Here is a 25758-nt window from a genome sequence, read left to right on the forward strand (position 1 = left end):
TCCAGAGGAGGAATTGCCCTTTCGTTTATTATCACAGTTATTCTGTTGGGAACTGTAGTAGTAACAGTCATCATTCATTGAGCTATATGCCAGACTCTGTACTAAACAGTCTACATTCCTCACCTCCTTTAACCTTCACAATGACCCCAGGGAATAGGTATTATTATACTCCACTTTACGGGTGAGAAAACCAAGGCTCAGAGAGGTGAAGTAACTTGCCCCAGGTCATATGGCTGGTCAGTGGTGGAACTCAAACTTGAACCCAGGCTTGTCTAACCCCAACTCTTTTGTGGTCAACCTCTAAGGGTGCTGTTGTCGTGAACTGGAGGTGAAGACTGCTGCCTACCCACAAGCCACAGGGAGGGGTGGCCTATGGAAGTGACCACCAGTCCCACAATTGCCTGAACAGGGTCCTCACTAACAGGTTAAGAGCAAAGGCAGTCCTGACCCTACCAGGCCCTCAGGCAATAACAGAGGTGCCATCTCTGCAGCGTGCAGTCCCTTCCTCTGAGTCCTCTTGGGTTTCTCCATGGCCTAAGGCCCGGGAGGCCTTGAGCAGAGAAGATGGCAATGGATATGAGCTTTCCTGAGACTAGCTGGCAGTGGGAGAAGCCCTGGAAATGTGGGGGCAGGAACAGCACGTGCTTCAGCCCTCATTGCTCTAGGCCTGAGCTCAGATTTGCTTCCTGGTCTCTAGTTCTGCCTCTGCCATTGAGTAGCTGTGTGTCCTTGGGCAAATGGCCATACTTCTCTGGGCCTCAGTCTCCTCACCTGTAAAATAAAACAGTTTAACTAGATCTGTGGTTTCAGTTTCTTTGATTATGGAATTCTTGTAAATACACTTATCAAGAACATTCAGAAAAAACTTGACTTTTTAAAGCTGAGAAGTTGCTCTGACTGCACGAATTGGGGCAAGAGGTTTCCCTTCTCAGCCTTCCCCCTCCTCCCACCAGCTGCCCTGAGATACCTCCTTCGCCTTCTAGGGATTCTCAGAACATAGGTTGAAGCCTAAGGTCCCTCCCAGCCCTAACATGGCATGATTCTGACATTCAAGGCTCCACACTATGTCCCACCACCCCCATGGAGTCTATAAGTTTGGACCACCACAATGGTCCCCTTCCTAATTTATATACCTCTCCTGGGTGGGCAGTACATTTTAGTCAGTCCATGAGTGGCTCCATCTTGTTCTGTTCTTCACGTGTATTGGGCAGCCTTGATGAACTGCTTTGATTCCTTCCAGGTGCCTGAAAATGATGACTGGGCACCATTCCCCACCATTCCTGGGGCTGCAGCTCCCTAGTCTCTGGAGCTCCCTGGCTTTGGGCCCCCAAGACCTTTTCCAATCAGGGCAGTAGGTTCTGAGCAGCAGACCTCTCCTTTCTGCAATCCCACTTGGGGAGAGCTGCACTTTGAAGCTGCCTCCACAGCTCTTCAGCGTGAAAGTCAAGTCTTTCCTGCATTTTTTTTCTTTATGCAAATGTGAGTCTAAGACAAAGGGCGAATGGGCTAGCTTTAATATCAGACTGGAACCGAATATATTCAAGGTCAGGCCATAGTTTTTTTTTTTTTTTGTACAGAGCAAGGCCTGTCAAGGGCATGAAGGGAGAAATGGGTACTTCTATCCTGAAGGGTCCCACCTAATACTGCTGCCAGGTCTGCGTACATCCATCAGGTCAGTGTGTCTGTCCTAGACTGCAGGCGGGTCCTGGGGGCAGTGGCTGGATCTAGCATTTGCTTTGTATATGCAGGGACTTTACTAGAGGAAAATGACACTTTATTTCATGTTTTGGACCAGAAAATATTCTGATGGAGGTGACCACTGGTCCCATCGGTCATTTCCAGTTTAATCACTTTAGGAAAGAAAAAAATGTTCATCACTGATTCACACAGTTTAAGTATGAGCTGTTTGGGAGAAATATTTTGGTACAGGTAACTATTTGGTTAGAAAGAAATTGTATTCTCTGGGTTTTGCTCAGATTTCAACAAATTCAGACAGATTTTTATAGTTGGGTTGATTTCAGTTAGATTCCCAGTACCTAGTATGTCCCTATATGTATATCAACTTTTAATACACACTTTCTGATGATGATAGTGGAAGGGAAGTGTCAAAACTTCACCAAATTGTTTCCCTTCTTCCTTTCCTTTAGCTGGTAAAAGGAATTACATTTACCTTCTTTTCAAGTTATTTTTTTTCCCCAATCGGGATAAGAACTTATAGTGGTGATTTCTTTGGCGTGTTAATGACTGGAATGAGGATTGGTGATGGGGTTGATAATGATCCCTCACAGTTACACCCTTATCTTTCTTCTTTTTTGGGTCTTACAACCATTCTCTATTATTATCTCTGTTTTACAGATGAGGAAACTGAGCCCCACAGAGGTCAGGCTCTCTGCCTGTTGTCGCCAGCTAGTTTGGGGTAGAGTTTAGAATAAGTCCCATATTTCCTTTCCCTGGGTCCAGGGCTCTGCCCACAGCCTGCATAGGTAGCAGGGAATTTGGGAAAGCAGTGAGAGACACAAATCTCCAAGGTGGGCCTGGCCTAGGGTCAATGTTGGAGGAGGGATTGGGATCGAGTTGGGGTGGTGGGTGATGGGGTCCGGGAGGACAGCCAGCCTTGCTGTGCACGGTTCCTACATGGCGTGTACAGTCTTGTCTGAAGCTCCGCGTGGAAGAGGTCCCTGACGATGGCCCCGTCGTCTTCATTCTTGGCCAGCCAGCGGCCGCAGGGGAATGTCATGCACTTTCCAAGAGATGGGGCGTCCACCTCTACCCAGTCTACAAACCAGCCTGGAGCCTTGCCTGGCAAGAAGGAGACACAGAATCCATCAAGGACTTCTACAGGGTTGGCTTCCTGTGGGTAACTTCAAGGACTCCAAATATCCTGCCCTACTTGACATCTGATGCCTACAGCTCCACCAGGAACATGCCATCCTTTTGCTTACAGCATTGCTAAAATGATTCCTGTTAATCATGCAGCTGGTTAATGATTCAGCTGGTACACACCCAGCTGAAGCTGGATCACACTCCAGGCTGCCATCAGTGAAATTAGCAAGAGTGAAGGAGCAGGGGAAGAGAGGACAGGAGGCAGAGAGTCTGAGGGGAGGGAAGCAAGGACACTGTCCAGGGTGGAAGGTGCTCCAAACAGGAAACCTGGGGATGGCAGAGAGAGCCTGTGTTAACAAGGACTTCATAATTTCACCCAGTAGCAGGATGACACTCCCAGCTCCCTGGCCTCAGTGTGTGATGCACGAAGGGTAGGGAAATCAGTGAAGGATCGATGGTCCTCCCTGGGAAAATGAGTGCTCAAGCTTAACGAAGGAAATGGAAGCCAGGCAGAGAACCCTGTCCCTCAGTCCCGGAGGCAAGGAAGAGGGCCTCCTTCTTTAGGCTTAGAAGATGTGGTTTGAAGACCAAGAAAGTGAGTCATACTTTACTGAGAGAGAACAAACTTGGGCACATCCTTTATCTGGCTGTAGGGTCAGTGGGTTCCAGGAAGGATTGGCTAGATCACTGGTTCTCAAAGTGGGGTCCCCAGACCAGCAGCCTCAGCATCACTTATGAGAAATATAAACTCTCGGGCCCCACCCCAGACCTACTGAATCAAAGACTGTGTGGGTGGGGCCCAAAAATCTGTGTTTTAACAAGCCCCAGCCCAGGTGGTTCTGATGCACACTCAAGTTTGAGAACCACTGAGCTAGATCAGAGATTCTCAGATCTGGCGGCACATTGAAATTACTGAGGGGGGCGGATAGAGGAAGCCTTTAAAAATTACCAGTGTCTAGGCTCCACCCCAGACCAATTAGACCAGAATCACTGTGTGCAGCCAGGGCTCCACTGGGCTGAAGGGACTGAGGAAGTTGGGTCATTAAGAAAGGTAGATGACATCCAAGTTTCCCCCAGATTCATCCCAAACACCCACAGGGACCTATCCATGGTCCTTACATTCTTAGCAGGGAATAGAGGGGAAGGAAGCCAGACCTGTGTTGTCGTGGCCGATCCTGACTTTCCACAGATCTCCCAGGTCCAGCGTCTCCACTGTGAAGATTTCGATGCTGTCCCTCTCAAACTTGTCACTGTTGGTCTTGGAGGATTTCAGGAGGGTCATTCCTGCCGACCAAATGACCCCAACATGACTGGCTGGGCCTGAGACCTTCAAACCTAGTCTGACCACCCTTTTAGTCTTTCCTCATAATGACCAAATTTCGGAACTTTCGTCAAATTTAGGCTGTGCAATTACTATCCACAGGGCACACTGCCACATTTGGCAATTTTCTTTTCGGTGTGTGTCTTTTTATTGAGCTTTGCAATAACACTCTGAGGTATGTAATTTTATTCCCAGTTTGTATCTAAAGAAAAGGAGACACACCAAGAAGTTAAGTGCGTTATCCAAGATTATCCAGGAGGAAGTGGTGGGGCCCTAAGTCAGTGTCTGCTCTCCTTCCCCACCCCTCATGATTCTCCACATGGAGAGGGAGCTAGTGACAAAGCCACCCTCCCCATGCTCCTGAGGAAACAGGGGCTCCCCTGCAGGGTGGGGCATGTGGGAATTCTCTGGAGACTCTTCTCTGGATGACGGAAGGAGGGATGGCTTCAAATGCCCCCCACCAGCCATCTCACATACATGCTCAGTCCTGGGACCCTGACTGTGGTGTCGGTCTGAAATTTGAGGGGGTCTCAGAGTCATCACCATCCTCTCCTGCCTTAGCATGCGCTACATTGCCTTCAAGTCCCCCTACCCCCGTAAGTCCCAGCTCTGGGCCAACCTCCTGTAGGAAGTCTTCTGATACTCACAGATTCATTGAAGACTGGTTGAAGCGCACAAAGTCTGACAGACCGTGGTTCAATGCATGTTCACTTGGGTCACTTACCATCTGGGTGGCCTTGGGCAAATTACTTAATTCTCTGAGATTTGGTCTCCTCGAATGTAAAAAGGGGTGGTCTTGGTGCCTTCCCCATAGAGTTGTGAGAGTTCGATAAGATGAAAACTGTCGGGCCGGCCCCGTGGCTTAGCGGTTAAATGCGCGCTACGCTACTGGCGGCCCGGGTTTGGATCCCAGGCGCGCACCGACGCACCGCTTCTCCGGCCATGCTGAGGCCGCATCCCACATACAGCAACTAGAAGGATGTGCAACTATGACATACAACTATCTGCTGGGGCTTTGGGGGAAAAAACAAAAAAGGAGGAGGGTTGGCAATAGATGTTAGCTCAGAGCCGGTCTTCCTCAGCAAAAAGAGGAGGATTAGCATGGATGTTAGCTCAGGGCTGATATTCCTCAAAACAAAACAAAACAAAACTGTTGAGTGCTGGAGAATGTGCCTATCACATAGAAATTTCTTTGCAAATAAAAGCAGTTGTTAGGGCCCATCAATTCCATTGATTGTGATTCAGTAACTACCATAATAACATCCATTTATAAGTTATGACCTAATTCACTCATTATACATTACCCCCATTATCTAACCTGTTAAATCATAATAATAATTAATGTTTATTGTGTCACTTTGTCTCAAATATTTTACCTGTCCAATTTCATTAAGTCCACAACCCCATGCGGCACATACTAGTTTAATCTCCACTTTATAAATGGAAGAAACTAAGGCACAGATAGGTTAAGCAACTTGCCCAAGGTCACACAGCTAATAGAGAAGAAATTTAAACCAATCAGTCAAGCTTGAGTCCATGCTCTACCACCACACCATTGTATTAGCATATGAGCACCTCAAAGTCAGCAATTAGGTCCCTTCATTCTTCAACAATGCTTGGCACAGAGCTCTGGACCCAAAAGGTTTTGAGTAAATACATGATGACTACTTGAGGGACTGGCTCCTCTCCTAATTCAGACAGGATGGCTGAACATGTGGCCCAAGTGGATGACTGACCCCAGTACTATATGCCACCTTCTCTGAGTGCCTTGGCAGAGGCTCCAGAATGACTCCAAGACTCCTTGAGCATCTCATATTGAGAGTACCATGGAACCCATTGGTTGAATATCATTGGACCTTGAGAGGAGCCACCATTTCCCAGGTTGTTATTGAGGTAGAGATAGAGTTACAGCTACCTCTGCCATCAGAACAGAAGGAGAAAGCTGGCAGCAGACATAGAGAAGAGACCACTCACTGTTCGGACTAAGGAGCCCATTGTTATGATTTTGAAAGGCAAACAGAATGACACTTCCAGGAAAGGCACAGGAAGTGGTAAAAACTTTCAGAAAGACCTGGAAAAAGACTGACTATAAGATCAGGCACCATTACCCGGTGAGAGGACTCTGAAGGGAAGATGATTCATATGGCTTCCAAACACTTCTGGGGTGGGAGAGGTAGCAATGAGGATAGGAGAGAGGGCAGGGGGCTCTTTGCCCCTGCAGTGCAGTAGGACTGACCTAGTAAGATTTAGGAAGAATTTCTACAGGAACCAACGTTTACAACCTAGGTAGACAAGTCACCTCACATGGAGATTTTTAAGAAAAAAGAAACTGCCTTTCGCTGAAGGGGTTGCTTGCATGCAATCTGTCAAGAGTCAGAGGCATACAAGAATACACAACAGGGAAAGGATAGTCTCCTCAATAGCGATGCTGGGAAAACTGGACATCTACATGTAAAAGAATTAATTTGGACCCTTATCTTACACCATACACAAAAATCAACTCAAAAGACTTAAACGTAAGACCTGAAACTGTAAAACTCTTAGAAGAAAACACAGAGGAAAAGCTTCATGACATTGGTCTTGGTAATGATTTCATGGATATGACACCAAAAGCATAAGCAACAAAAATTAAAATAAACAAGTGAGATTACATAAAATTAAAAAGTTTCTGCACAGCAAAGGACACGATAAACAGGGTGAAAAGGCAGCCTACAGAATGGGAGAAAATATTTGCAAACCACATAGCTGATGAGGGGTTAATCATCAAAATATATATGAAACTCCTACAACTCAATAACAAAAAAACTAATAACCCAATTTAAAAAATGGGCAAAGGACTTAAATAGACATTTCTCCAAAGAAGACATAAAAATGACCGACAGTATATGAAAAAATGCTATTTGTTACAAATCATCAGGGAAATGCAAATCAAAAGTACGATGAGATATCAACTCAACGCTTGTCAGGATGGTTACTATCAAAAAAAAAAAAAAACAAAAGACAACAAGCGTTGGTGAAAACATGGAGAAATTGGAACCCTTGCACACAGTTGGTGGGAATGCAAAATGGTGCAGTTGCTATGGAAAATAGTATGAAAGTTCTTCAAAAAATTAAAAATAGAACTACCATATGATCCAGCAATCCCACTCCTGGGTACATACCCAAAAGAACTGAAATCAAGATCTTGAAAAGATATCTGCATTTCCATGTTCATTGCCAATAGCCAAGATGTGGACAAGACCTAAATGTCTATTGACAGATGAACGGATAAAGGAAATGCAATGTAGTCACACAATGGAATACTATTCAGCCTTTAAAAAGAAGGAAATTCTCCAATATGCAAAAACCTGGACGGTCTTTGAGGACCTTACACTAAGTGAAATAAGCCAGTCACAGAAAGACAAATATATCATAATTCCACTTATATGAAGTATCCAAAATAGTCAAATTCATAAAATCAAAACTGGAATGGTGGTTACCAGGAACTGGGGAGAGGAGGAAATGGGGAGTTATTAATCAACAGGTATAAAGTTTCAGTTTAATAAGATGAATAGGCTCTAGAGATCTGCTGTGCAACACATACCTATATTCAACAATAATGTATTGGACATTTAAAATTTGTTAAGAGGATAAATAGCATGTTAAGTGTTCTTCCCACAATAAAATAAAATAAAACAATAAAGGGGGATTCTTAATTTTTTTTTTTTTAAAAGAGAGAGACACAGGCATGACCAGGATTTCCTTGGAAAGTTCTGCTGAATCTCCCAGTCTCTCTGGGAGGAATGTGGGTGAACCTCGCCCTGCATTGCTTTCTTACCAGTGTCGTCTTGTGTGCCAAAGAGGGTGATGAAGACATTGGCATCTGTGCCCGCATTCTTCTTGTCCCCGGTCTTTACGGTCACTGAGAATGTGGTAGATTTATCTGCCAGGAGAGGAGTGTAGAGAAATGAGTGGTGGATCGCTCCTCCCACGAAGGGAGGAGGGAGAAACCACACAGAACACGTTTCTATGTTCGAATTGACCATTTCTGTGACTCACTCTACTTGCAGCATGGGTTGTTCTACAGTTGCCTTTAGTCTGGAAACTTCCTGAAGGCAGAGATGAGGTCACCCCCACCTCCAGCTCACACAGGAAAGCCCTCAATCAGTAAAGTTGTAGGATGCTTAGGGGAGACTTGGGGTGACTGTGAGGGTCAGAGTCTCATCAGCCAGGAGCCCTGGTCTGACTCCTCCAGGTTGGGGAAAGTTTTAGGGATGTGAGTTTTCAGGAAGGGAGCACAAGCATCACAGAACTCAAAAGTCCACTCTTTCTCTTGACAAAAATGTATTGAGGGCATATAATGTGCCTGGAGGGGAGGACACAAGACTAAGTCAGAACCAGCTACAACTATTCTACTCTGTTCTGTTCTATTCTATTCTATTCCGTTCCGCTCCGTTCCATTCCATTCCAGACAACAACTCCATGCTAAGCCATGTACTTTATACCCAGCCTTACGCTAGACCTGTGGGAATATGCCCCCCTCACCTCCCCATTCTTGCCATGGAGGAATGAAAAGACAGTACAGATAGAATGCCAGAGGAGGAAGTTCCCAGAGCTCACAGGGGAGGGAGGGAAGATGGAGACCTAGGATGGAGGAGAGGCAGAGAAGAGGAATGCCAGAGGGAAGAAATCAGCCCTAGCTTAGGAAACCTTTCTGCTCCAGGGCCAGGTTGTCGAGGGGGTTGTTGTCACCACCTCCGTCACCCTCCTCATCCTCGCTCCGTGGCAGTACATAGGACTCATCCACTGGCAGCAGCTCCCTGGACAGCTGGCCATCATCCTCCTCCACCGCCAGCCAGCGTTGGCACGGAAAGTAGTACCTGTGGGAGCGGGGAATGAGGAAAGGTGGGAATGTCTCCTTGGAACTGTCTCATGAAGGAGCAGTCATGGACTGTGAAATGAGAGGCCCCCATGGGGCCCAAACACTTCCCTGTCTGCCCCCTAAAAGCATTACCCTCCAATCCTACTTAGCCTGGGAATCACCCCATTAGAGTTATTTGCCTAGAGTAGACAATGAACATGAGGACATGGTCTCCAGACACTCTGCTGAAAACGGCTGTGCAACAGTGTTTGGAGCATAGCAGACCCCCAATCCGGGTCATGTCGAAGGTTATCTAGAAGAAGAGGGTTTCTGGGGACTGTTCCAGTCTTTTCTGGAATTAATCTGTTAGCCAGAGCTACTTTAGCAAAGAGTGTTGTAGGTGTTCAATACCTAAGTGTGGAATTAATAGAATGACCCAGTTATGCTTCTGAAAGGTACGAAGAGTGTGGCTAAGTTGCCTGCATGGAAGACAGTTGGGGCCATCTAGAGAAAGGAGGTCCAAGTTAGACTCTTCAATGCATAGGCAGAGCCCAGAGCAATGGAGGCACCTGGAAGGAAGGGAAGGCAGCATCAGGCATGAGAGGGGCAGCAGGGTGAGGTAATCAAGGACTCGCCTCTGCAGCCAGACTGTCTTTGAATCCTGGCTCTGCCACTTAGTATAGTCACGTGACCTTGAACGAATTTCTTTACCTCTCTGAGTTCACATTACCGGGTTTAGCCAATAAGATCACAGGACTTCAAGCTAAATTTAATATTAGATAAGCAATGAATAATGTTTTAGTACAAATATGTCTTATCCAATATTTGGGATATACTTATACTAAAACATTATTCTTTGTTTACCTGAAATTCAAATTTAATTGGCCATTCTATATTTTATCTGGCAACCCTATTCTATACTTATTGTTCCGTAAAATGAGAATAATATTGCCTATTTCATAGGTTGTTGTAAAGATTACATGAATCAAACATTTAAAGTGCCTATAAAAATGCCTGGCTCTGGGTAAGAATTTGCTAATGCTATTGTTGTTATTATTATTTGTACTTCCCTTTCTTTCTCCGCAGCTCATGCCTGGGATCTCTGGAGGCTGTGGGCTGGACAGTTCCCCTCCGCCTCTAGGCTCCCAGAACAACGCAGAGCGTCTGAGAATGCAACCCATCTCTGAATTGGGGCATTCCACCCCATGTGTGCTCCTTCCCCACCCCTGTCCGGAGGCATACGATGCACTCAGGGACTAGTCAGAGTCTGGAGAGGTGGGAGCAACGTGGGCTGACAGTCTCATTTCTGTCTGAGCCCCACATTCTCCCACAGTCCTCAGCGCCGCCCAATGTCGAAGTGTTAGAGGAGCAGAGCCAGAGAGCGCTGCCTCAGCCCGTGGGCTCGGATGGGGTGCGGAGTGGGCAATTTCATATTGATGGACGTGGATTTAAAGGGTGGGAGGAGCTCGACCTAGGGCGACGTAAACTAAATTGTGATTAAATTAGTGTTTAAGTGAAAAATGTATATTGTTCCACTTCTCAGCCTTTAAATGTATGAATGGGAAAGAAATTTTTATTCAACCAAATAACTTATGAATAATAGGCTTTAGCTCTAAATTATGGCCAATTAAGGGAGAGAGACAGAAATAAAGGAGTAGGGTTGAGACAGAGGCAGAGACAATGAGCGTGTGGGAAGTTGGAGGAGAACAAGGACAGAGGGAGAGAGAGAGGCACAAAAAAAGATCTGGGGGGACTTATCCTGGGAGACAGAAAAAGACAGAAAGCCAGAAGAGGGAGACGCAAGCCCTTCCATACCCGAGAAGAGCGCATGCGCGCAGGCAATCAGGCTGGCTTTCCTGGAGCGCCATCCCCATTGTCCCTGAGATACAGAACTGCGACATTAAAGACCCTCAGCTCGCCCACAGCTGCAGCATCCGCGGATCCAGCTCGCTGCGCGGGGAGAACCAGAGCAGGAGCCAGGGCTGGCCTGAGTGCTGGGCGTGTAGCCTCTGTCCTCACGGCGCCAACAAGCACCCACAGAAGGTTGGCTACTGACCCCTGCCCCTTCGTCCCACAGAAATAAATCCTACTCAAGCAGGTGTCAGGGCACTAGGGAGGGGGTCGGCAGGGATTTTTAAGGAGCAAAGCGGAAGAGAGGCATGCAGGTGTTCTGGCCAGATACGCTCACCACTGGGCTTACAACAGGGGTGATGGAAAGAAGGAGCCAGGATTTGGGTGAGCAGGAGGTTTAAACTGAGCATTGAAACAAAGCTTGGGACTGCTAAAAGTACAAGTTTCACTTGAAAGTACGAATTGAATGAACAGATTGCAAGATTGAATGTTATAAAATGTATCTAATTTTGAATGGACGTTCCCATTTTGTGCATAGATTAAAGGCTGGAGCACATCACATATAAGTCACGTGTAAGTAGTGACACTGGCAGACTGTGTGGGGCTAGAACTCAGGAACTTTGGGTTTGTGTCCCTGCTATCCCCCTAGATGCTGCGTGTCCCCTAGACCTGAAGTTTCCTCACCAAGTAGGCTGGGTGATGTCATCTGTAAGGTCTTTTCTGTCTCAACGTTCTACGACCCCCAAGATCCCTGGAGGAGTGAGGGGTTCCACAGAACGCCTTATTAGGTAACCTTAAGGGAAAAAGTTCTGATAACCTTTTTGTTCAACCCTCACTGGAAGGCCCACCCAACGTGTTTGCCAAATGTAATGGAATTCAAGAATAGCATCTGTCTTTAATGATTAAGGATCTTCGGGGACCCCCAAGCCATCAATCAGAACAGGAATCTATGTCTTAGGGCTGAGAACAGAGGTGGAGAAAGCATAGAATATCAGATTGAATGTGGACAGAGCTCAGGACACTAAATACATTCCTAACTTTTGGGGCATTTGCCTCTTCCTCTTTTAAATTGAGTGCATTTGATTTTATTCAGATCGAAAATGCAGCTAGATAGAGTGTTAAAGGAGGAAGGAGGTTGTGGCACAATCTCATTTAAGCAACAAGTCAATGGAAGTGGAAGGGGGTAAGAAAGCAGCAGAGCCAATGACTTAACAAAGATGCGCTAATTCAAGACCATGTACCCCCAAATATCCAACTATTTCTGTCACGTGTTCTGAAACCTGAACATTAGAGACTCATAGTTTTGGATACTGAAGGACTTAGAATTTTTAAGTCCCTTGATGATATATTTAGAATCTCTTGGCTGCAAGGGATCTTTAAAAGCAAGTGCATGGCTTGTCACATCTCTTTCCAATACAAAGATGACCATGGAAGCATCTGTTGAGGAAAAGCCTCCATCAGTCTGGGTTCCTGAGTGATCACATTGAATGAAGTCCCCTGATGTCCAGCCCTGGACATGTAGTATGAGCAAGAAATAAGCTTCTGTTGTGTTAGGCCACTGACATTGTAGGGCTGTTTGTTACTTAGCAGAACCTAGCCTATTCTGACTAATACAACTTGAGACATTGATATAGGCAATATTCTCAAATAAATGGTCATTGAAGTGATGAGAATGGAAGAGGTTTCCCAGGGAGTGTATATTTAATTGTCTGTCTCCCCTGCTAGGCAAACCATAAGCCTGTGAGCTTAGGGTCTCCTTGCTCATTGCTATGTCCACAGTCCCTGGCATACATAGGCACCCATAAATATCAACAGAATTGAAAGGCATTGTCTCCTCTCCAGGTGAAATGTTGTCATTTCCTCTTTCAAAATTCCTGCAATAATGCCTAGGTTTCTTTGTCAGCCATCAGTCTTTCCTTGAAGAAGCATTTTCTTTTTTCTAACATTCCCCTTAGAATGTGGTGCCTAAAGTCAAACCCAAGGCTCCAGGAATTGTCTGGAGAGGAGAGGAGAGGAGGGAGCACCAGCATCTCCTCATTCCAAAAGTGACGTATCCACCAATATGAAAGTCAACCTGACACTTTTCTAAACTGTCATCTTTTCAGAGTGGCCAAGGGGTGGGCCTTCCAGGCTAGAGGAGGCAGGAGGAACTGCAAATCACCATCAAAAAGGCTTTTCTGGGGCCGGCCCGATGGTGTAGCAGTTAACTTCACAAGCTCCTCTTCGGTGGCCCGGGGTTCACCGGTTTGGATCCTGGCACGGACCTACACACCGCTCATCAAGCCATGCTGAGGTGGCGTCCCACATAGAAGAGCTACAACTCTACAACATGATGATACACAACTATGTACTGGGGCTTTGTGGAGAAAAAAGAAAAAAAAGAGGAAGCTTGGCAACAGATGTTAGCGCAGGGCCAATCTTCCTCAAAAAAAAAAAAAAGGCTTTTCTGTATCATCTTGATCACCTCCTACCAGCTTGGGATTCCTATAAAGGACCCCAAGTACTCTCTATTTGAAAAAAAAAAGTATTCTCTTTTTTGGTGATTAAATTGCAGATCAATAAACCTTCTGCGCCATGTACCGCCCCCCTCCCCTGCCATCCTCTCCTCCTGGTGTTTCCAGCGCGGGCTCAGCTGCTCTCCAGACAGGCTTGGAGGCCAGAAGGGCTGGGAGTCGTCCTGCTGAGACCCTGCTGAGTGCTGTCTGTCTCTGGACATCAGAGCCCCTGGGCCATTCTGAACCCTCCCTGGGTGACCTCACGGTGGGTGGCAGGGCCTCCAGGGTATCACATCCTCTCCCTGAGCCCTTCTGCTCAGGCTAGTATCTCTCATGGGTGCCTGACACCCACTGGACTCTCCATGCTCCTTCGCTGTCTTCTCTCTGTCTTGCCTCTGAGCCTCCAGAAAGCGTCCCCATGAAATCCAGCCAACCAGGAGCTTGGATATGTTCTCAACCTCCTCAGCATGGCTTTCAGAGGCCCCCCCAGTCTCCCTTTACATGTTCTTTTCCTCTGTTTCCAGTCCCTTCATGCTCCTCATGCACAAGACAAACAGAATTACTCACTACTTTCTGTACATGCCCCTCCTCTGATCTCTCCACTTCTGCGCCACCTGAATCACGTTTTTCAACCACTTCTAATGCTCTTTGTTCCAAGCACCAAACATCCAAGGGCTACCTCTTTGTAAAGGCACATCTCAAATGCCAGCTCGTCCAGAAGAGCACCCTGATACCCCCACCACTGCACCCTCCTCCCTGAATCCCCTCAGCATTTATGGGTGCCACCCAGAGACAGCCACCACCTCTGCTTTGCCTTGCAGTCCCTGTGTTTTATCTCCCTCACTGGCTGTTAGCTTATTAATAATCCCACACATTCCTGTAGTGCTTCCAAGCTGTGCAGCCCCTCTTAGATGTTGACTAATAGGATTCTTCCTGCCAAGGGAAAAGAACCGATGCTGCCTTTTATGGAGTGTCAGGCACAGTGCTGCATCCTTCCACACGTTATCTCGTTTAGTCCTCGCGATAATTTTGTGAGGCAGGTTTGTTATGCCCATTGTATAGATGGAAGAACTGAAGCTCAGAGGGGTAAAGTGACTCTCCCCAGGCCACACAAGTAAAGAGTGAAAGAGAAAGGAATTGAACCTAAAACATCTGTCTCCTGATCATCCCAGTTTTCCACTCTTGAGGTGGGGTCTGAGACAGCTATTTAACCCCCACATATACCATGACATGTGATTGTTGAATTAATGAATGAATCAATGTATCAAGCATAATTTTTATTCAATAGTTGATTTAGTAAGTATTTATGGTATGCCTATGGTGTGCCAGGGACTCTTCTGGAACTGTGGAGGACACAAAACAGATGTTTTGTGAACAAAACAGATGTTTTGTAAACAAAACAGATGAAGCCATTACCTTATGTGCAGACCTTATATTCTATTGTGGGGAGAGGAACAGTGACTAAATACAGCAGTGTGCGGCAGGTCAGATGATAAGTGATACAGAGAAAAATAAACAGGGAATGAGGAATAAAAGATCTGGCGGTGGGGCGTGGGGCCTCACTGAGCAGGTGACATCTACCTGGAGCAGGGACCTACCTGGAGAAAGCATGAGGGTGAGCCATTGGGGGAAGGAGTGCCAGGGAGAGGGGACAGTACGTGCAAAGGCCTTGAGGTGGGACCGTGTCTGTTGGGTTCAAGGAACAGCATGAAGTGAGCAAAGGGAAGACCAGGAGTGAGAGGTAAGGAGGGGGCAGGGGCAGGCCACTGGAAGTGCTCTGGCTCTTACTCTGAGTGAAACTGGAGCCTCTTCAGGTTGTTGAGCAGAGAAGGGACACGACCCTGAGGGCTGGACTGCTGTAGACAAGAGGAGGGCCTGGGGGAAGCAGAGGAACCAGTGGGGAGGCTTTGAGCAGGGATGGTGAAGATGGGGAGAAAGGGTCTGACTCATGCTCTCCTGAAGAAAGAGCGAGCCAGTGGATTGGGGTGGAGCGTGAGAGGCTGAGAGGAGGCGAGGACATCCTTGCTGGAGGCAGGTGACTGGGTCAGCGAAGTCCAGGGATGAAGTCAGTGTTCACTTATCCTTTTGGCTGCAAAGACCTTATTCCTGGGCTAATAAAGGTCGTGGAAGGTCCCAGGCACTGTTGGGGAAGGTGGCATCTCTGAGAGAGAGAGGAGATTTGATACTCTGGTTTTGTTTCCTCTGAACGTCTGTAATTTTGTCTTTGTCCCAGAGCGAGTTTCGCTCGCTCAGAGTCACTCTCGGCTTGCAAATGGTCGGAGCCGGCTCATCGCAGAGCACTTACTGCTGCTTCAACAAAGACATGTAAACACGCAACACCAACAAGAAAGGATGGCGAGGGAAGAGGAGGAGATGAGGGAGGAAGGAGTGGAGGAAGGAAGGAAAAAGAGAAACAGAGGATAAGAAGAGAGACGAATAACTAGAAGATTCCATTCAGAAGAGTAATAAAAATATAAAGTACCTGGCATAAACTTAACAAGGATGTGTAGCGGCAATGTGTAGAAAATTGTAAACATTACTGAGATACCTAAAGGAACCCTTGGACAAAAGGAAATATGTACCTGGGGGGTAGCACTTAACGTTCCAAACATGCAGTTCTCCACACGTATATTTAATGGCGTGACAATCAAAATTCCAATAGGATTTTTTTTCAAGTCAAGTAATGTTTTGATTTGAAAAGGTAAGAATAGCTAATATTTTTAAAGAATAATGAAAGAGGACAAGTACTGACAGATATTAAAATAGATTATAAAGCTACAATAAACATTGTCGGGCTGGCCCAGAAATGCCAAATTGGTGGAACAGAGTTAGCTGACCCTAACCGAGCTGCAGGGGGTGGGGAACTGTCACAGTTTGTCCCTGTGCTTATGTTTTTTGGCAGCACTTTATCCTTTTCAAGCTTAAATGCCTTAGACTCTCAGAATATCCTGAGAAGTAAGTTGGGCTAGCGTCATGAAGCCCGTTTATCAGAAGAGCAAATGAAAGCCCATAAAGTTGGAGCAACTCGTGCAGGGTGTCCTGGTGAGTTTTTGGCAGAGGACTTACCCCAGGTCAGGACCCTGGCTCCGAGCCATGGGGTCCGCCATCACGATGACCTCATGGAAATCCATGACATCAGGCCATGTGTGAGCTGTGTCTCAGTGCCCCCATCTGGAGCAATCTTTGGGGTTAGTGGGGCAGGGTGGAGGTGGGAGATGGGGTGAGCCTGCACAGAAAGGAGCCCAAGAAGAGGGCGTGCTCCAAGGGACACTAGGCTGCGGGCCAAGAAGTTGTTTAATTCAACAAATATTCATTTATTGGGTGCCCACTACATTCCAGGCACTGGCAGGCCCTTGGCAGCACCACAGCCCACTCAGGATCTTGCCTCCTTCTCTCTCTGCCTTGTTTTGCCCCTCCCCCCATGTCTCGGGCCTGCTTTCGTGTCTATTGCCCTTTGGCTCCCTTTGCCCAAGAGGCAATGTGGTCTAATGGGGGAAACACATCAGATTTATCATCGAGGTCTGGAGCTCTGGTACAGTTTGGCTCTGGGGCTGCAGATTCACCTCCTTGGGGCATGGTTCCTCCACCTGTCAAGAGGACAATGCCCCCTTCCCAGCCTAGCTCATGATGAGAACTATGAATCTCAAGCAGGGGCCAGCAAACTACGGCCTGTGGGCCAAATCTGACCCATCTCCTCCTTATGTATATCCCACAAGCTAAGCATGGATGTTACATTGTTAAATGGTTGAAAACATCTGGAGAACAATAATATCTTGTGACATGTGAAAATTACATGAAATTCAAGTTTCAGTGTCCACACAAAAACAGTTTTATTGGAACACAGCCACATCCATTCATTTAGGTATCATCTGTGGCTGCTTTCCTGCTGCAAAGGCAAAGTAGAGTCATTGAGACAGAGACCAAATGGCCTCCAAAGCCTAAAGTATTTACTATCTGGCCTTTCCAGAAAAGGTGTGCTTATCTCTGGTCTAGAACATTAAAACATGTACTAGAAGTTGCTTTATACGTGGAGAGACTTATGGGTGACTAAGTCTGGACATGGAGATTGGGCCAGTGAAGAAAACCCAATCTTCTGAATATCCATCAGGACCTCAAGAACTGGATTGGATGTTCTACCAGACTGTCATCTGACAGGGCAAGTGGCTCCAGGGGGTAGCCCAATGAGAGAGAAGGGAGGGAACCAGTGCCCACCCAGCCAGCTACATGGGCCAAACTCACTCTAGCGACCATGACAGACATCACAGCCAGCCCACCCCTACCCTCAGGCATCACAGCCACCCCACCCTGAGCCCTCTTTCGAGGACTATCTTAGTGGCAGGCATGGCCTTCCCTCCCTCCCCTCCAGCCGCACTCACGTGATCTCGTTGTTCATGTCAATGATGTCTATTCTATCCAGGAACCAGCCTGGCCTGTTGCCCGAGTTGTCGTGGCGAATCCGAATCTTGGTCAGGGCTCCCAGGTCAATGGCATAGATGGTGAAGGTGTCTGTCTAGGAAGGACCAGGGTAGCACTCAGAGGGATGGCAGCCCTCCCCACCTCGCCATCAGCTTCATCCTGCCAGGATCTGGGGCAGCCTGAAGCCAGCAGAGTAAGACCCAAACCATCAAGGTGGGGGTGGGGTGTGTGTGGGAGGGATGGACAATGCAGCCAATTGTCTGGTGTTTGGTTTATGCTATTGTTTTTTAAGCTGCCTCCACCAGGGGGTCTTCTCACTCACACTGTGAAGGTGGAGGGAGGAGTGGGAGGGCAAAGATGACCATGAGAGAGAGTCAGAGGAGAAGACAGGTTGGCTGGATGCCCACGCTTGTGTGGGGTGTGTTTCTTTGTGTATATGGCCTGTTGCCTGGGTGTGTGCTGAGACCGCGTGCTGAGTGTGCATAATCTCCTTCAATCCCAACCTGCTATAAGCCAGTGTGTAAATCCGAAGAAACAGAAAACTTGGACTTGCTCAGCAATGAGGTGGGAAGATGGAGCATGTGTGACACAAGTGGAGGTACACGCACTGGAGGAAGCAGACGATACCAGGACCTGATAAGTGAATGGGGTCTTCTTGCCAATAACTTTTTTAACTGTTTATTTTGAAAAAAAGAGTTCAAATCTACAGAAAAACTTGCGGAAATGGTGCAGTGAAACTTTGTGTACCTTCACTTAGATTCTCCACTTATTTGCAACATTTGCTTCCCCTCTGCTTTCTCGCTCTTGTTCTTTCCCTATTTTTTTTGAATCATTTGAAAGTAAATGGCAGACACCATGATCCTTCACCCCTAAATTCTTCAGCATAGATTTCCTACAAACAGGAAATTCTCATATAATTAGAGTACAATGACTAAATTCAGGAAATTTAATGTTGACACAATATTATTAACTAACATACAGTCCATATTCAAATTTCTTCAGTTGTATCCGTTATGTCCTCTATAGCAATTTTCTTCCAATCCAGGATCACAGTGGCTATACATTTTAAAGGAAAGTACCAAAACATAGAAATAAACCCTGATCCTCAAGTCATGGGAAGGGAGAAAAAGAAGTTGAAAGAAAAAGCAGGAGGCCTCCGAAATAAACCAAGCGATGAGCCCAGAAGTATTTTAATGGACTTGGTTTCTTTCTTTTCTTCCTCTGTGTTGATGAGGGAACCTGGCCTTGGCATGGGGTCAGGAATGGGAAAGGTGAGAGAGAAGACAGTCTTCTGGCCAGAGGCTATTGTAAAATCTCAAAGGACAAAGACGAGAGCTGTATTTTTCATGCTTCTCCCACTACACCTGGAAGAGGGAGGTGCACACGTTTCTTACAACGCTCAAAAGCCTTCATAGTTCCCACTGCCTCAGGATGCAGTTCAGGCTTCTCAACCTGTCTTTTAAGGCTCTCCTGCCTCCTCATCCCCTAAATTTGTCTCATCAAGCTTCCCAGAGGCAGCACCCACCATGGATCAGCATTAACCACAGTGCAGCAGGAAGACTCCCTGTCCTTGAACTGGCCTTCCACACCTCCACCTCCACATCTTTGTCATGCGGTCCTGTCTTCAGAGAGCACCTCTCACTGTTGTCTTTAGATATCTACGCCATACTCATCTGCCAAGGCCCAGGTTACATCTCTCCTTTCCACGAAGTTTTCCCCAAAGTGCCATCTTATGGTGAGCACTTCCTCCTTGAATCCCTGCTCCACCCACTCAGCACCTCAGCATCTGCTACCGATACTATGATATTGTCTCTGGTTAGTTCCTGTGGGGTCCATGGTGCTGGACCCCCACCTGTGCCTTTCTTATATCCCCACCACAAATTGCTGGTGCTTACAGAGGAGGTACTTCCATGACACCTGGTGGGATTGAACAAAGCACACTGTGGGACACACAGCAGGTGCTGGGCTGGGGAGGGCTGCTGCAGGAATCACCAGAAGCTTCACATCCTCCACCCGAGTGCCCACCACCCACCCGAGGGCCCGAGAGCCCACACTTTACCTGCCCCTGCTCAAACTTGTTGGACTTGTCCGACTTCTTCAGAGGCCGCTCGCCCGTGTCCCCGTACTCCTCGCCATAGATGGTCAGGTAGACATTGGCATCAGTGCCTGCCTTGGGCACGTTCCCTGTGATCACCTTGACCTCGTAGGTGTTGGCTGGGGACACAGAAAGATGTAGCGTTGAGGACACCTGGGCCTCGGGACGGACCTGAGGCTCAGCCTCTCGGATCCAACCAGACTGTGGGAGCAGGAAGGACCTGTGACTACATCCACATCTATACTAACCTGGAAATGAACCTGCCCCTCCTCTCTACCCAAGATTTTCCTTTGCCGTGAAGCCCAAAAGGCTGACAGTCATGGCAAAATTCACCCTCAGCAGCCCTCCTTCCTTATGTCTCCCACGTTGAGTTATAGTGAGCTATATCAGGGCTCCTCCTAAAGTCATCAGTTCCTCCTGAGAGCCTCAGGACAAGGACAATGCTAAGCCCGGGAACTGTCCAAGGTGGCATTTCAGACACAGCTCAGGAGAGATATTTGGGAACCATGATGGGTGCCCACCTATGGAGGCTCCATGTGAGAGGAGAGCTGGGCACCCTCCCCTCTCACTGGGCCCCCTTCAGGAGACTGTCCGACCCCTCCCAGGCTTACGCTCAGGACCCGGCCGGCCAGCCGGCACCAGCTCCACAACAAGTTCATTGTCCTCCTTGCCCCGGGCCAGCCAGCGGTGAGCTTCGAACTTGTACTCTTCAATCACCTCCTGCATCCTCGGCCCAAACTCCTCCTCTTCCTCCTCCTCCTCAGTCTCCTCCTCTTCCTCTTTGGACGAGGACTCCTCCGATGAGGACTCCTCCTCCTCGTCCCCTTCGTCCTCCTCGTCACTGCCCTTCTTCTTCTTCTTCTTCTTCTTCTTCCTCTGCAGCTTGGCCTTCAACCGCTCCTTCTTGAGCAGCTGCCTCAGCTTGTCCTTCTCCTTCTTCCTCCGGGCCTCCTGCTCCGGTGTGAGCTCTACCTCCCGCACCACCAGGTGCCTCAGCCACACTGTGTCCACGAACCAGCTGGGCCCGAAGCCTTCGCCTGTGTGCCCGAGCCGGATCTTGAAGATCTCACCCACGTCTGCCGCCTCCAGCTGTGCAAAGCAGAGGGCAGTGGCTGGGGTGGCCCTTGGCATCCTCCCTGCCTCCCCTGCAGAACCAGGCATGGGGCAGCAGGATGGAGCAGTTCGGGGCCTCCGAGCTCAGAAGCTGCCATGAGCTCGCTCTCTCCTACACACACAGCCTGGTTTCTCAGCCAGCCTTCCAGGACCTCTTGCTGGCCCCACCCTCCACCCAAACTTATTTCCTTCTAAACCCCTGTGATGGTCAAGCTGCTCTCCCTGTTTCTCTCTCTCCCTCACACACACACACACGCACACACACATTAATCACACACATCACACTCATTCCTATTATTCCTATTTCCACGTCTTTGTTCATGCAGTTCCCTCACCCAGAATGTCATTATCCCTCCTCTGCCTTTAACTAAAACCTATTCATTTAGATTCCTAAGCTTTATTATTAGGTTTTTGTTTTTTTTTTTTAGTTTGTGCTTTTCTGTGTTCTCTTTCCAAATTTTTTTTCAGCATTAATCATATATCACTTTTGTAATAAACCAACAAAAAGTGTTATTTTTCAAAAACAAAAATCTCACCCATGCCCCCAGAGGCCCCAGGCCCGTCCCCCAGCACATCGCCTCTCTTCTCCCTGAGAGCTCAGAGCCCAGAGCTTAGCCACGGTCCTGGCCTGTCCTGGATGCCCTCTTTGATCTCATGGGCTGGGTCTCTGCCACTCGAGTGGGAATTCCTGAGGACACTGACCACTCGTTCTCGCATCTCTCCCTCACTGGGCCTAGCACATGGTTCCCTCAAGCGGCAGTGTTGATGGGTTCAGCTTTTCTTCAGAGGATCAAGTCCCCAGCCTGTGAGCTGCCAATCTGTTCTGAGCCTCCCAGTCAGATGCAGAGCTCAGGGGAGGGCTCACATGGGGTCCCTGCTGGTTGGGCCACTCTTAGGGCTCCCTCATGCTGATGGGCTCTTGTCTGGGTGTTTCACATATCTCAATACAAGTCCCACCAGTTCTCCCACTTGTGTGCCAGGGAAACTGAGGCCTGGGGCTGCCCCACAAGATGCTCACTGTCACATCATTGGAGTCCAGACCTAGACAAGAACTCAGGTCTTCTGACTCTCTGTTCATGAAGCCACGATGCAGCCCAAAGCACCTTTGTGAGAAAATTATGGGCCAAAATGGAGCCCAGGATGCCCAGGAAAGAGGAATTTATTCTTCTCAGCTACTTAGGGGACGGGCTCTGGATCTGGTAATTCCCTTCTCTAGCACATTAGATCTCCTCTCCAGCGTTTTCCAGGTCACAGCATCCCTGCCATCAACCTCTCCAGGGAGGCCTGCTGGCTGTGCCCTCTCTCCTCATCTGTCTGCTCAGCATCCACCACCATCCACTAGCCACACAGTCGGTTGGCATCCAGGAGATGCCCTGCTCTGTTACATGTCCATGACTGGCCACAGTTTCCCGAGTCCTTTCCCTGACATCGACTATTTTGATCCTCCCAGGGACTGTGAAGCAGGCCAGGCAGGTACTATAGAGAGAAGTTTGAACTGATGAAGAAGCCGAGGCAGACAGGTAAAATGCTAGGGCCTCCTCCTCCTCAGCAGCGTAATGAGGGGGCTGGACTCAATGAGGCTCCCTCCAGTGCTAATGCACCATACCCCTGCGACCCTGGCCCAGCTCAGCCAGGACCTTCTCTGAGGGCACTGGGTTAGGACTCTTTGCTGAGAACCAAGTGCTTGTGGCACACAGACACACACAGAGCACCCAATATGAAGACATGCACGCACTCGTGTCCCATAGAAAACATTCACACGTCCCCCAAGGGGCACCACCTTTGCATCTTCTTCTCCTGCCAACAACACACTCACACTCTCATCTCTTTTTCTCCTCCACTCATAGGGAAGTGTGGAGGCCTGGGGCACTCAGCACACAGCCAGGAGACCCCAAAGCCCCCCGGCATCCTGCCTGGAAAGCATGGCCCTGCCCTCAGCCTGAGACGGCTGTAGAGTCAGAGGCCACAGGGCTGGGAGTGGATTTAGTAACCAGGGGCCTAGTGCCATATTTTGCTAAATTAGGATCACCTACTCCAGCAGTTCTCAGAATTGGCAGCACATTAGTATCACTGGTAGAGCTTTTAGAAGCATACCCAGAAAACACATCCTACCACAGAGGTTCTGATTTAACTGATCCGGGTATGGACCAGGCAGCACTTTTTTCTTAAAGCTCCCCAGGAAAGTATAAGAAGAAGCCAGGGATGAGAACCACTGATCTCATCCAATCCCTCCATTTTCATGTGTCTGCTGGGCCCTCTGTTGGCATTCCCGCTGCCTTACCCCCGCACACCTGGAACGTGTCCTTGGAGGCCCGATCAAAAACTTTCGAGCGGCTGGAGAGGAAGAGCACTTCTGTCTTGCCCTCCTCGCCATAGATCTGCACGTAGACTCGGGCAGTGGTGCCTGCGCCGCCCACATCCCCCGTCCAGATCTCAACCTCATAGTGGACCACTGGGAGGGCACGTGGGGAGAAATGGGACATTTCGTAACAGTAACAATAGCAACGATAGCCACAAAACAAACATTTCCTGAGCCTGTACCATGTGTCTGGTGCTTCATAGGCATTATCCATCTAATCGTCTCATCAACATCATGAGTACCATCATTCCCATTTTGCAGGTTGACAAACTGAGGCTTAGAGGAATTGAGTAGGTGGTGGAAATGGCAAACCCAAGCAATCAGACTCCAAAGCCCAGTCATCCACTGTGCCACTTGCACTCTCCAGAGCCAGGAATGAGGAGTAGTCAACACACCAGCTGACACTCTCTGCTGTGTGCCTGCCCCTGGGCAGACACCAAGGGGCAGAAAGAAGCAAAAGCTGTGTTTTTTTCTTTTCCTCACTTTCAGTAAAGGACAAGGGGTTGAAATTATAATTTTCATTTAAATACATGCACCTTTCAGATGATATCAACAGATACATCTATAAGAGAGAGTTTTCTATACTGTGAAGAAATATTTTATCAAGCTGTTGGAGGGTGGAAATGTGTTACAGGTATGCACCACTAAAGGGCACTTCCCACTGGAAAGCAAAACGTCTTCCAGAACTATGGGACCATATTTTTTCAAAGCAACTATTACAAGACTTGCCATCTCAGCAATGCTCTAAGATGCTCTCATGATTTTCTTTCAAGACTATTATTTTCAACAAGATGGAGGATCTTACATTGCCATAGCAATGTGAGAAATTGAGACTAAAAATGAGAAGACTGCCTGAGAACCTGAAGAAGTTGAACTAAAGATACCAGCCTCCGCTGGCAGTGAGGGTGGGCTAGTATATGAACAATGGGGGGATTCAATAAAAGCTGGCATTCTGTACGGAGAGAATCCCCAACCCCATTCCCTCCCTCAGTTCTCAGAAGAATAGGCAGCCAGGATTATACAAAATTAGGATAGATAAAAACAAGCATTCAGAGAACAAGAACCAGCTATTGGAAATTAACATGTGGCAACTGAAATGAAATATTTCACAGCAAGGATAAAGTCAAGGACAGCTCTCAAGAACAAAAAAGAAATTTACCAAGAACAAAATGACAAATGACAGAGAAAAAGTAAGAAAATTGGAGGAAGCCCAACATCTAATTAAGAGTTCAGTTCTAGTGAGAACAGAAAATAGAGAGTTGGAAATTATCGAAGAAATAATACCAGAAAATGTCCCAGAACTAAAAAATGCTTCTAAGATTGAAGGAACCCATGAGTTCCCAGAACAGTGGATGAAACTAAAATCACAAAGGCAGTGAGGACATCACAAAATTTCAGAATGCCAGGGATAAAAATAGGATCCTATAAGCTTTTAGAGAGAAAAAACTCGGGCCTGCCTGGTGATGCAAGCGGTTAAGTGCACGCACTCTGCTGTGGTGGCCCGGGGTTCGCCGGTTCGGATCCCGGGCGCGCACAGCCGCACTGCTTGTCAAGCCATGCTGTGGTGGCGTCCCATATAAAGTGGAGGAAGATGGGCATGGATGTTAGCCCAGGGCCAGTCTTCCTCAGCAAAAAGAGGAGGATTGGCAGATGTTAGTTCAGGGCCAATCTTCCTCACACACACACACACACAAAAATTACAGGCGGAGAATTTTCGGGCCGGCCCTGTGGCTTAGCGGTTAAGTGTGTGCACTCCACTGCTGGCGGCCTGGGTTCGGATCCCAGGTGCGCACCGACGCACTGCTTCTCCGGCCATGCTGAGGCTGCGTCCCACATACAGCAACTAGAAGGATGTGCAGCTATGACATACAACTATCTACTGGGGCTTTGGGGGAAAAATAAATAAATAAAATTAAAAATAAAAAAAAAAAAAAGAAAACCCCAAAGGGTTGAATAGCAGAATGGCAGCAGACTTCTCAACTGCAACACTGTGGGCTAGAAGAAGGTAGAGCAGTGCCTTCTAAACTCCAAGGGAAAATGAGTTTTAACTCAGAATTCTATAACAAGCCAAACTATTGATCAATTGTGAGAGTAGACTAAAGACACAGACATGCAAGGCCTCAACATCTCTCTTCCATGTACCTTTTTTCAGGAAGCTACCAGTGGAGAATGTGTTCTGCTAAAATGAGAAAATAAACCAAAGAAGAGGGAGACATGAAGTCTGGGAAACAGGAAATCCAACCCAGGAGAAAGAAGAAAGGAGTTTCCAAAAAGATGGTAAAAAGGAAGTGCGATAGGGACAGCCTTGTGGCCGCCTAGAGAGCAGGAGGACAGAGGTTCCTAAAGGAATGTCTTGAGACGGGGAGTGGGGAGAAGGAGGGAGAGAAGAAACCAATAGAACTCCTGTTGGGTTTGAATATATAAAAAGAATTTTAGTTCTGTTGG

At 47.7% G+C, this 25758-nt stretch overlaps 1 protein-coding gene across 2 annotated transcripts in view; it reads right to left on the reverse strand.

The window, feature by feature from the left end:
• The window catches only part of LOXHD1 (lipoxygenase homology PLAT domains 1), a 176503-nt gene that overhangs the window by 56444 nt on the left and 94301 nt on the right, over positions 1-25758 (reverse strand). For both annotated transcript variants that reach the window (XM_058556571.1, XM_058556570.1), the window contains exons 18-25: positions 23246-23406; positions 20453-20930; positions 19806-19960; positions 17707-17840; positions 8834-9003; positions 7962-8066; positions 3979-4107; positions 2635-2799 (exon numbers count right to left, since the gene is read on the reverse strand). In XM_058556571.1, the coding sequence (XP_058412554.1) occupies positions 2635-2799; positions 3979-4107; positions 7962-8066; positions 8834-9003; positions 17707-17840; positions 19806-19960; positions 20453-20930; positions 23246-23406 (1497 nt within the window). The remainder of the gene's footprint in view (positions 1-2634; positions 2800-3978; positions 4108-7961; positions 8067-8833; positions 9004-17706; positions 17841-19805; positions 19961-20452; positions 20931-23245; positions 23407-25758) is intronic.

Source organism: Diceros bicornis, chromosome 16 (assembly GCF_020826845.1).
Source record: "Diceros bicornis minor isolate mBicDic1 chromosome 16, mDicBic1.mat.cur, whole genome shotgun sequence".
Lineage (NCBI taxonomy): Eukaryota > Metazoa > Chordata > Mammalia > Perissodactyla > Rhinocerotidae > Diceros > Diceros bicornis.